The 13146-nt window shown below is 42.8% G+C and overlaps 1 protein-coding gene across 1 annotated transcript in view; it reads left to right on the forward strand.

Moving 5' to 3' along the window:
- Nucleotides 1-2089: 2089 nt before the first annotated feature.
- Nucleotides 2090-13146, forward strand: part of STK32A (serine/threonine kinase 32A) — a 57478-nt gene continuing 46421 nt past the window's right edge. Inside the window, exons 1-3 of the mRNA XM_077824655.1 lie at nucleotides 2090-2140; nucleotides 3135-3286; nucleotides 10776-10949. Coding sequence (XP_077680781.1) covers nucleotides 3168-3286; nucleotides 10776-10949 — 293 coding nt within the window. The 5' untranslated portion in view covers nucleotides 2090-2140; nucleotides 3135-3167. The remainder of the gene's footprint in view (nucleotides 2141-3134; nucleotides 3287-10775; nucleotides 10950-13146) is intronic.

Raw genomic sequence — 13146 nt, forward strand, 5'->3', positions numbered from 1 at the left:
TGATCCCTGTATGGTGGCAGCAGAATGCAACTCTTTGTTGAGTGCTGGTCCCTGTGGGTACTCACTGTGCATGAGTTGGTGCACCATGAGCATGAAACCAGAAGACTTTTCAGTGTCCATTGGTTCATGCCTATGCCTTTATCCCTCCCTCTGTTGATCAGCTCTGAACTGGGAATAGAAGAGGCTGCACGGAGCAGCTGTCTCTCCAATTTCTTCCTATTGCTCATGGTCAAGCCTCCATATGTACGCTCCCAGAGCACAGTGCTGAGCAGTATGGGGCCAGTTGTCTTCAAAAGTAATTAATAAAACGCCCACCATCACAACAGGTGCTTTTGCTGGCAGGCCCACTACATCTGATACTAATTGGCTCCCTTGCTGTCAACCTCAGCAGCGAGGCCATTGATTAAATGGGGCATGGAGACTAAACTGTCCTCTCAGCCTCTAGGAAAGGCTCATGTTGATAGAGCTGTGTGGGGAAAGCTTGCAGTGCTGCTGTTGCCTATGTTGTCCTTGTTCTGTGGATAAACAATGGACGTTGGCATCTAGGGCTGTCAACCCAGCAAAACTAACTCTCTGTATAATATACAGAAATGACTCTTTTTTATAAACATGTCATTGTCTGACCCCAGTGCTGCAGTTTTATTATTAAAGCAATGAACAGTTTAGAATGTAACCTGCTGCCCAGCTAGTGGTGCAACTGTAAGGAAAAAGCTGGCACGAAGGAGTAATATGGTGTCTCGCTCTCTGTCACTTTCAATCCATCAAGGACGTTCTCACTGGCCTTTATTGTTCCACTCAGAACGGGTTTTCAGCAAAGCAGGTCAGACACGTGGTCCCCTCACATCCACTCACTAATTGACTGGAAATAAAGCAATGGACGAGACAAATTAACTCTGATTTCAAGCCCATCACTTCGGTGGTGCCTGATGGTTCTGGGGTCACAGTAATTAAGGCTAATGTGTTATTAGAAATCTACCAGTAGCTTTGATTTGGTGCCTCAAATTAACCACATAGTGAGGTTTAAGTTGCTTTAAAGCAGTGGCTGGTATAAGGAATGGATTCCCAATTATGATCTTTTCTGGCTAATGGCTGTATGGTATAGTGCTGTGGGACCTCGGGGTGTTGCTTCATACAGGTCTTGACGTGGCACTAGTTGAATTCAAATTCTGCAACTTAGAAATTACAATTATGGTGCCTTGTCTTGACTGCTGATCACACTCAATTTCCAATTGAAGGACCTGGGTGGCAGGGTTTGAACCCAAAACAGTTAATCTGCCTCTTTGCTTTGATCTGCTGTTCATGTGCAAATCCCTTTCTTGCTTCAGCTGGGACATAGCCTAGCACACTGGTTGATCACAAATGCTTGATGTGAACAGATCGTTCCAGTTAGTGTGAATGAGAGTCACCTGCCCAGCATTCACAGAAGGGAGAGAATATCCCAGGAACCCATCTCTGTTCAGAGGTCCCAATAGAGAATGAAATAGTTTCCTTCTTTTAACTAGAGTTCACATTCCATAAAGCTGCATGAACGGGGCTGGGCTTTCCCCTACTTTGCAGAGACCAAACAGTCTTGATTCTGGGTGACAGAAGATTTTCCAGCTTTTGGGGTTGGTGGTTTTTATTAGTAGTTCAACAGAATAGTAATCTAAAGCACAAGAAGAACCTTCTGTACCTAGGCTCCTGAGCCAGGTGGTGCTTATTTCACAACCATCAAAGTGCGTAGATCTTTGATGGAGTGGACTCAGTGGATGTTTTTGCAGTTGACTTCAGCAGGAGCAAGATCAGGCTCCCATAGCTCAATAGTTGAGGTGATGTGAAAGCATTTTTTTGATGGTTTCCTGCCTGTACGCCATTGAAGAATGGACATTTCCTGCCCCAGGAACTTGCTTTTACAGCCAAATGGGGAATAACATGAATAGCATAACTACTGTGGGTGGTGCCCCTACTGTCCATCAGCAACCGGAGCAGCATATCGCTTGGAAATCCTCCATTTTTATTAACAGTCTCGGTTCGGGGAGGGGGAAATTACATAATCAAATTGCAGCTCAAACACTGAACTTATGAACATATGTTGTTTCCTGCAGTGACCTTCGACCACTTTGAAATTTTGCGAGCCATTGGGAAAGGCAGCTTTGGAAAGGTAAGCTCCTCAAGAGTAAAACTACTGTGTTCTCAACAGAGACTGTAGCTAGCCAAGTAATGGGCACATTAGAGAGCTTAAATTTCAGAGCTTATTGCAGAGTAATGGAATATTGCTTGTCGATGAGATTTGACCTGAACTTCAGCTCCTAATAATCCAGGAAGAGTCTCTAAGTTTGACTTGTCATCCATTTGGAATCCACAAATCCTATTACAAGATATTAAACTGACGTTAATGATAAACCCAATCAGCTGAATTTCATTATGTTAGATGGGTAAACATCCTCTGAAGGGAGACTCCCCCACCAAAGCCCACTTGAGCATCCTGGTGTCTCTTTGACAAAGCACTATGATTCTCCGAGAGCAGCACTGCAGGGAGCAGAGAAACATCTGTGTTTGAAGTCCCACTTTTGGGAATTAAACATCCTGTTAGGGCTGTGGGTTTTTTCAGTATGGTGAGTTCTGTGACAAAACCCATGTCTGGAAGATGCCAAAAGCCCAGAGGTTTGATGGATCAGCTGTGCTACACTAGAAAGATTGTGCTGGTCCTTATAGATAGGAGATGCTGTCACACTAGTACTCACAAGTCCTGCCTGCAGGGAGTGAGGCTGTCTCGGTGAATGCCCTCAGCTCTTATCCTACAGTCCTGCTTGGCGAAAGGGAGGGTCAGGAAGCAGCATGCAACACATGAATGGTGGATAATTATGGGAAAAAAGAGATTTGTCAGTTACTTAATAAATCTGCGATACCCCAACTTTGCTGTGACAAACTCTGTACTCTAACTGTCATTCTTCTTAGCATGAATATTGACTGCAGCACTTACTGGTGATGTGCAGGGTTAAATCATAAGTGCATGAGGCTGTGACCTAGTGACTTGAATCTGATTGAAGTTAACAGTAGAGTGCTCATCAGGGCACATTTCACCTGCACAAACTTGCTTTCGAGATGTCACCCAGCTACTCTGCCCAAGCTAACATCTTGGTTTGCTCACTTAGGTCTGCATTGTACAGAAGAATGACACCAAGAAAATGTACGCCATGAAATACATGAACAAACAGAAGTGTGTGGAGCGTAATGAAGTGAGAAATGTGTTCAAAGAGCTGCAGATTATGCAGGGCCTGGAACACCCCTTCCTGGTTAATTTGTGGTAAGTCATTAGTACTTTATTTATACCTTTTTCCATTTATTAGGAGCCTGCCTCTCATGGGGGCTGAGCTCTGATCGATGTCAGTTGCAGCTGGGACTGCTCAGCAACTCCGAAAACCAAGGAGGTTTGTTTCTTTTTAAATCCCTGTTTATAAAAAAAGCTATGTTTCTATAAGATGTATTTTTGTTTCTTTTGTGGCTATTCTCCAGGGGTATCTCTGACTGCCCGTAACCCAGTTTTATTTGACCCAGCTCCTTGATAAAAACAACAGCTTCCATTTCTAGCTCGAAATACAGTTGGACTCGGATTCAAATGGTGCTCCCATAATGGGGCCCCCTTCCAGCTCCTATTTAATTGAATAGATACCCACTGGCCTGAGGCAGCAGGTGCCCACTCCTTCCAGTTTTATTCCTTTCACAGTGGAGGCTGCCATGTCTTGCCTGGCAAAGTACAAATGCAATAGATTTTGCCCTGAGCTTTCTTTTTGCTGTGAAACAATCACCTTTTGTGCCAAAGGGCCTTGGTGGATACCAAATGGGTTAGACAGTCACTGACTTCCCAGACATACAAAGGCTGAATATAGTCTTTAGAAAATTGACACGATTTGCTTCCTCTGTGGCATTTATAATGCACCAGTTTACAATAAATGAAACTTGATCCTGCGAGGTGCAGAGCACCGATAACTCCCACTGATTTCAACTCTGCAGGATTGGGCCTCTCAAGCTATTAAACAAGCACCAGCCCCATGGCTGGAAGAAAGAAACATTGCTGGCTTTTAATGCAGTGTGCGTTAACTTCCTGCACTAATGTGATTGATAGCCTTGGTGAAAGGATTGGATGTTATTCAAACTGGCTCCCTCTTGGCAGCAGATAACCAGAAATCTAATATTAAAGAGTGGGGTAGAAGTATGCATCGCCCACTAAGTACCTCGGTAGATCAATCTTAATCTCGATCAATGTTGGTCTCCATCTCTCCTGTCCTTCCCTTTGCTCCCCACTGCCTCCCAGTTGCTATTTTGTGGTTTATTCTGTGCCATCAAAAGTCTGTCTTAAAACCTTATTGATATTTGCTGAACTAATGCTATTCAGCAAAGATAAAAGCCTTTGTTTGGTGGATTTAGTGACAGAAAAAAAAATCCACCACAATTCAGATTTTATTTCAGAAACTCAGATCTCTCCTTGGAAAATGTGCGCATAAAGCAGTCTCTTTCCTTTAAGCATACTTGATCAATGCAGCCTACACAGTCTGTTTTCAGTGGTTTGCCAGCCATCAGCACTGGGATTGGTCAACACAATGATAAAAGACATCTTAATCCCTCCATCTTCGTTTGATTCAGCGTGTTTTCCTGCAGTAGCACAGTGGAACGAAGATTTAAATAAGGCTCTGTTACTGTTAAAGCCAGGTAATAATTTTATTAGGACATCAGTAACATTTCCAATTGTCAGGGGCTTAGATATCATGTGACTTTCCTTTAATTACATAGCAACTTAATAGAGTCCACTGGTAAATAACATACAACTAGAAGGTCCCTGCAGGATACTGGGTAATTACACTTATTAGCTGTAAAGGTAATTTTCGAATGGGGTAAAACATTCAAAACAAAACCCAAACCCACAGGAATCTTGCCTGGTTACTTGGAGTTTTGAGTTCAAAACTCAAAACCCACTGAGATCACACATTTTTGGAATGATTCTGAGTTTATTTATGGTTTCTTATTGAAATCCTCTGAGATATGTCGTTTCAGTGCTAAAGCAGGTGAAATGTAATAATTTTGATGGATAGAGAACTCAAAGCAGAACTCAGCCATGCAAACCCAAGTAGCTCAACATGAAAGGTGATGTTTATGCATAGACCACTCCAAAGCAAAACCTCGGAGTTTCCCATTTCTCTTGTAATTATGGTTACCTCCAGCTCCCATGTGGCCACATCCCCAAAATGTGACTGCTAAGCTTTGCTTGTGAACCATGGACCACATTTTTCACTGGATTATTTTGGTTGCTTGGTTTTGGTGATGCTTGCTATTCTATCAAATTGATGAGATGCCAGCATGAATAGCCAATAGAAGGATGCTGCCCACAGCTGATCAATAGAGTTGTCTTGTGGGATACTTGGGAAACCTTATGCGATAAATGAAGACATCCAGTGGAGCTACTTAAACTGGAGCAGTAAATAACATCTGCATCCCCTAACTATCTGAGCAACTGGTACTGCACTATTAACAAGGTCTTGGGAACCAGTCTCAGAAAATACATGTGAATTAATCATTCCTATACAAACCCAAACCTTACTTGTTGTGTTAATTGTGATTTTGAGTGCAGCCTTGTACACCACCTTATGGCTTCATGCTGTGTCATCTTCCTGATTTTGATAGGATTTTTTGGGTCTACATAGGAGGAGACAGGGTAGCCCATCATAATTGGCAGAGAGAAGCCAAAAGCAGGTACACTGCCAGTTCAGAGCTCAGGCCATATTGCTAATGACATGCTGCTTTTCCAGTAAACCAACCAGCTGGGGCTTAACACCGTTATCTGGGGAAATGGCATCCCTTTCCCCCCCTCAGGCTTCCAAGATATAGGAGTATTTGGGGTCCAGACAGCCTGGCTTTTACTGTCACTTTTTACCTAGCACCATCAAAGTAACTGCATTGGTGACTTGTTACAACTGCACCAGGGTATAGTGATCAGCAGTAGCCTGTTTACAGGTTTTTGTGTTATTCCCTAGTGCCTCCTGAGTGTACGTGCAGAATAATAACAGTAAAGTTCTCCAGAATGGATTTCATAAATAGAAACATTTTATTAGCTGATATAGATTTGCTGGCATCAATTCCTGATTACTGGAAAGAGGGAACAAATGCCTGTTGTATCCTGCATGGGGCTGTAGGAAAGGTTTGTAGGCCAAGCCTCCCAAAATAAGGGTGAGTTTAGGGTTCTACTCTGAACCTAAAACAACTGCACAGGTCCACAAATATGCAGCGGATCTAGTCAGACCAGCCCCACTACCTGCGCGATACGCACGCCCTGAGCTGCCAAATCAGTTTGCTCCTTCTCCCCTTGACTATGTTGCCTGGTTGGGAAGCGAGGCCATGCCTACGTCCTGGTGGCCTCCTCACTTGCCCTCACTGGACACTGGGTGGCCACTCCCTCTGTTACATAGTTCAACCTCCTCCCACCCCTCCCCAAAGGGAGTAAAAACATTTGGAATGTTGCTGTTCTTACTACTACTGACAGCTACACTGAGATAGGGACATATATAACCCACCCCACCTGGGCTGAAAGCAGGGTTTGAACCAAGGAACTACTTGTCTAAAAGCACGAGCCTCTAGCACATGAGCTAAAGGACTTGTGTCCCATAGCTAGCAGCAGTAGCAGTGGCCTGGTCAGCAGAAGGGGACAAAGAAAAACTCTTCCCTGATGGGAGAGAGGCAGATACTCCTAGTATGATGGCTAGTGGCTCTGGGCATCCTAACACAGTTCCTAGGGAATGCCCAGTACTCCCCACATACCATAAAAATTACAATGTGTCTATGTTTTATTACTCACTGTGTTGCAGCCCACATGACCCAAATTCTACAGGATTTACCTACCTCCTATTATGTACTGAATAGCAAAAAGGAGATGGATCACAAGCATCTGCATCTCATGCAGGAGTGCTGGAACAATTCGTATAGTGGGGATGCTGAGAGCCATTGAACCAAACTGCAAACCCTATGTATGATAGAAACCACTTCAGGCCAGAGGGTGCACCCCCAACACCCTTAGTTCCAGCACCTCTGATCTAATGACCATGTTCTTTAAGCTAATGCTGTCAGAGCAGGGAAGATAGAAAAGGATTGATCCAATTTCATAACACGCTGAGGACTTTGTCGAGGATTTGGAGAGAGATTACCTAAAGTAGACACAGACAAGAGAAATATCCGACTTCCCAACCTAAATAAACTTGGCTGAGAGCCCTGCTGACAAATAAGGCCTGAAGGGCTTTCAAGATCAGTGGGTGGAAAGATGACTTTTGGGGCTGATTGGTTAGTGAGGAGCCATTGGCTCTCTTTTTTAGCATAGACACCCAGGTTGTCCTGTACTGTTGCACAGACTGAAGAACCCTGTATGGAGCAGCATTGACAAGCACCAACTGAATTGCTCACTGGACTTCTCTCTTACAGACCTTTTTCCCAACAGAATTTTTTTTGTCCTCCGTAAAGCTAATCTGAGTCACACTCCAGATATGGTAATAATGCCACGTTGCTAGTGGATAAGTAGATACACCACAAAACTGCCCTAACTGGAACCCTCATTGGCAGTCCCAGCAGAGCCAAAGACTGAAACCTCCTCTCCACAGAGGTAGCGCCATCAAAACAGCTTTCGGGCAGGCTCTGAGGAAAGTTTGCACTGCTACTGCCTGTTCTGTACTTGTTCTGTGGCCCAACACTGGACTGCCTTGTCCAGCTGCAATTTCTTGCAAGCATAACATTCACTTAAAAACCCCTTCTTTTAAAAGGAAAAAAGTGACCATGATCAGCCACTCTTAGAGGCACACATGTGTGTTACAGAGCTTTTTGTGACACACAGTTTTACAGTGATTTAAGCCTTCCAATATGATGAAGATTTACACCACTCTGCTGCCTGGTTTGGTTGCTGAAGTTTGTGCAATCTGCTTTGCTTTTTAAGCAAGACAGAACCTGATTCAGCATCCTATTTGCTCATGCTGTTTCCTGGGGGGGACTCTCTTGGCACGAGAGCAGGCATTTTTCATCTCTCTATTCAGGAGCCTGCTCTGAGCACTGGCTGCTCAGCATCTGGAAAGTATTGGTGACTTGAGCCATCATTTTTACTCCCCGTATTGTAGGCAGACTAACAATACCCGTAGTTAAGGTTGCCTGTCACTTTCATTCTAAAACTTTGTTTTCAGTTACTTTTAACTTTGCCCAACTTCAACAGTTTGGGCTGAAATTCCCCATGCTGGACGTCTGCCTCATGCTGAATTTTTTAGGAAAACTTCAGGAAAAATGGTCCAGACTTTTCTGAGAATGAGGTTGGGGGACAAATACGTTGTTTGGTGCATTCTGGTTTTTTTAACTGCTTTAGCTGAGAAACTCTAATGCCTGCATGCTTTGGAGCAGGGTCTTGACATTTGGCAGGGTGTGGCCTTTGTGTCAGTGAGCTGCCTTTTGCCATCCCTGTGCCAGTTTGTCCAAATTTGCCCATGTTATAAGACTTTGAAAAATATCAGTGCATGCATGTTTAGTCAAGGCTGGCTAGAGTTTATCAATGAAATTCTCTGAAGACTGCTTCAGCCCCGAGGGACAATGACTGAGCAGGATTTTCTCTGCAATTGCTGTTCCTGGCTAATGTGAGCCATGTTAGGAATTAAGAGGCTGAGATTTTCAGGGAAAGGTTGATGTTGATGGTGGAGCTAGCAATATAAAATCAATGTGTTGTGCATTTATCCCCTCATAGTTAGATGATGAGCTGCAGTTCATTAACAAAGTCAGTACAACAGTCCTGCTGACTTCAGCATTGATGCTGTTGCACAAACTAAATAGAGTAGACAAATAAGGACAGGCTGATGTCAAATCCCATGGTTTGGAAGCACAACTGAGGCTGAGGTGGGGTTGAGAGTTTAGAGGCAAATGGGACGGGACATTGACAAAACAGGGAATCCGTGTTTGCCAAATGGAAAAGCACAAATTGTTAAGAAAAAATGTCAATTTCCTAAGCCCCTAGGGCACTATGGAGAAACTACCCAAAGCATTTAGCTATGTCCAGTCAAACATGCAGAAGTTTTGCATTTGAGCTTTCTTTCCTGTCTGTAAGGACAATGGGCTGATGACCTGATCTTAAGCAGAATAATTACTGTTCACTCCCACTGCTTTTAAAAGAGACAGAACTTTACCCAAATGAAATGCCTACTTTTTACTATGTAAAAAAAGTATCCTTCTACTTCAATGTTTGAAACACCTTTTCATCTAGAAAAATGGCTTTTTAGTACTTTTCAGTCACAACTTTACGCCGCACTTCATAACTATTAAATGTCCTCACAACACCACTATGAAGTAGGTAGTAATTTAAAAGATGGAGGAATCAGGCAGCTAATTTAGGTAACTTGTTCAAGGCTACGGGGGAAGTTAGTATTAGAACAGGGATGGCTTTCATTCCCAGGGCCAGACATCTCCTTCTCCTATTAAAATTAGATGGCACCTTTCTGTTTAAGAAAAAAATGGGCACGTTGTTGCCTTTTAGACTATCACCTTTGATGGCATCTGTAACAAGTAGCTAGTCTATGTTTTTCAGATGTATGTACACAGCACAATGATGTGGCACTCTCTGTATTCTTCTGCCAGTATTAACTCAGGGGCACCTGCACAGTATGAACTGCTGCTGTGTCTCTCTCTCACTGGGTGTAGTTAATTGGATAACCAAACAGATGTGCCCAGATCAATCCAGTCATGAAATTGCCACAGAAATGTAAATAGAAGTGTGTGTAATTCAGCCATAATTACATATACCGGTATGCATTGTGCCTTATTGAAATTAAAGAACACACTTTGAAAAATAACAGTATTGTCAAGGTCTCTTTTCAATTTGTTAAAAATATTTTTCCCTTCTTCCCTAAAATAACTCTTTGGAAGCTTGAAAACAAAATCTGCTTCTCTGTTGATCTTCCCTCCCTTCCGACATTTGTGAATGAACCAGCACAAGGCTGATTTATTATTTTACGGTTGCTCATAAGCACTGGATTGTTGACCCTGAGTATTACTTTCTTATTTAGAAATAATGACAGCTGTGAACCAATTCCTTTTTCAAAAATACATGTATAAAGATGTGTAAAGATGTACAGAGATATTTAGAGAGAGACAAAGTCTTCATCAGTAATCAGTACATTTATCTCAAATCTGATTAGTGTTAATACTATGAACTTACATACAGTATCAGACACAGACATTGATCTAATTTGAAAAATTAGGGACCCAGTCTCATGAGATGCTGAATGCCCTCAGCTCAGCAGGATTGCAAGAGTTCCCAGCACCATTCTGGATTGGGCCCATAGGCTAAGTCTACACTGCAATTAGACACCCTCCGCTGGCCTGTGCCAGCTGACTCGGGTTTGGGCTGCAGGGTTGTTCCATTGCAGTGTAGACCTCCGGGCTCTGGGAGCCTTCCAGGTCAGAGTACTAGAGCCTGGGCTCCAGCCTGAGCCCAGAAGTTGACACTGCAGTGAAACAGCCCCGCAGCCCGAGCCCTGCGAGCCCGAGTCCGCTGGCACGGGCCAGCCACGGGTGTCTAATTGCAGTATAGACATACCATGTGTGTCTGTAAAATGTAGTCTAGTCCACACATATGAGTGGGAGTGACAAAATCCCATATAAGTATGTAGCAGTATAATAATTTTGGTCAGATGTGGCGGTTGAGGGCAGCACTTTTGATCCCTTTTTCTTTGAACGTTACCTCTCCTGAGTCAAGACTTGGCTGTAGCATGGTGTTTTTGCTCTCTCAGGTACTCATTCCAAGACGAGGAGGACATGTTCATGGTGGTGGATCTTCTTCTTGGAGGGGACCTGCGTTATCATCTACAGCAAAATGTCCGATTTCAAGAAGGCACTGTGAAACTCTTCATCTGTGAACTGGCATTGGCACTAGACTATCTCCAGGGTAGACACATCATCCACAGGTCAGTCAGGGGCTTCAAAGGTGGGTTGATGTTGACATTCTGTTGTTGTGTCTTGTTACGCATTACCTTATGGCTGAGGCAGAACCAATGGAGGTAATTTGTTTTAAACTGTAGCTATGAGAAAAAGACGTCAGCTTGTTACTGAATATCTCTGAGTCACAGCTGCCAACTTTACTCATTTTTGATGCCATCCCCTAAGTGGAGCAAGGTGCATTCCATTCTGCCTCATGCATGATTGCTACAAAGTTAATCACATTTTGATTAATAATTTTTATGGCTGATGATATACGAAGCAGAAAGAACACAGCTTGATTTTCTGTTAGCAGGGGAGCCTGCTCTGTTAGTTGTAAGAAAAACGTTTTAATTTGTAAACTGAGGTAATTTGATAGGGAAATCATTGTTGGAAAGTAAATGGGATCATGGTCAGAAAATAATACCTACCCACATGTATGGTGACTTTTACTTGACAACCTCCGAGTGCCTTACAAAGGAAGTATTTTTATCTCTTTTTTACACAAAGGGAAATTGAAGCCTAGTGAGGTTAAGCACCTTGCCCTTTATCCTACAGAAGTCAGTAGCAGAATCAGGAGTCCTGACAAAGGTTTCAAGTTCTAACCACTTGTCCATGTATGGGTCCAAGTTGCATTGTTTTGAACTGTTCTTTGGCCAACTTTTCTTGGTTCAGGTCTTTCCCAGCGCTCAGGTTTGGGAAGCACTTTGGAGGCAATGTATATCTATAGGAATTAGAAGTGAAAAAGGTATGTTAAGTCATCTGCTTCATTCCTCCCAGGTCAGTGTGGGATACATAGCTTCTAAAACGTCTCCCATCGTTCAACAGTGAAACTTGTAGGAGCATGGACACTGTGAAAGAAGTCTTTTCCAGGCTGCCTTGGCTGGGAGGAGGGTGCCCATGATGTGGAGCATCAGGATGAGGTAGAGAGTCCAAGCGAGAGGAAATGTTCTAGTAAGGGATATAATAACAATATTCGTCTGTCTTGTCCCTCACTGATGTGGAAGGAGAAGCAGAAGCTTAGGGACAGGGCAGAAAACTCACATTTGTGTCTTCCTGAAATCTTTTCTTAGGGAAGTTTTAAGGTTTTACATATTTCTAATGCGTAGAGCACGTTATTTCCCTCCCTTGGGCAGATACCATAGAATATTTTTCCACTCACCCTGCAAGAAGATATGACTACTAGATTTAATTAGCTCCAGCTCCTCAATGTCAGACCTATCCATTGAAGGAAATGCAGTGGAGAAAAGACATCTCTATTGGGATCTCTGTTGCATTTGAAGTTGTAGACAGCAGGGCTAACTCTGTGTAACAAACAGAAGGAATAGGAATGGAAATAGATGCCCCTTCTCCTATATATGAATTAAATGCCTCTCTCAATGTTGGGAATTTCTCACTAGAGTTTGTGCATGGCCAATGAAGCACAATTTGTGTTCCTCCGACCAATGAAAGACCTTCTGCTATCTTATATCTTATATCTTATAGGTGGTATGTCCATTAGCATGAATGGTAGCTCCAGTAGGATATGGGGTGGTAGTATATGGCAGAAGGAAACTGCCCCTGCGGTTCACAGGATACCACCTGCTCTGCAAGGTATCTATCACAAGGGGGGAAAAGAGAACTTTGATAACAGGTGATTTTTGAAGGGGACCTTGAATTTCCACATCTCTTGTTCTGATCCTTTCCTTTGCTTGCTTTATTCAGCTATGTTGGATGACAGAGAATGTTCAAAATTTGGAGGAAGTGATTACTTGCTTTTAAAAATACCCATAAGAATAACAAAACTAATTACAATCAGCCCTCAGGACCTAATTGCAACCATCCCTCAGAAGAATAATTTCATGGAAACTAATTATTACAACTGAACACTACCAAAGACGAATTTATATTTGTCTTTTAAAGTCTGATTTTAAAAAAAATGTATTCTTGACTGAATTACTAATGTGAGATTAAAAGATAGTTTATGCAATACAGGGAAGTGATAGGTCACCTTCCATCACAATCCCATTATGATTGATATTTGGTATCTTTAAGCCCAAAGAGGCAGTAATGTCAGGTTCCAAATGCAGACATTACTGGTGGGGTTTTTTTTTTAACTTCTGGAACAATGGTACAGCTTAATTAGACAACTAGTTATAAAAATACAGTAAATGTGATGCCAGAGGGTGAATCTGATGCCTTCCTTTT

The sequence above is a fragment of the Eretmochelys imbricata genome, chromosome 8 (genome assembly GCF_965152235.1).
Source record: "Eretmochelys imbricata isolate rEreImb1 chromosome 8, rEreImb1.hap1, whole genome shotgun sequence".
Taxonomy (NCBI): Eukaryota; Metazoa; Chordata; order Testudines; family Cheloniidae; genus Eretmochelys; species Eretmochelys imbricata.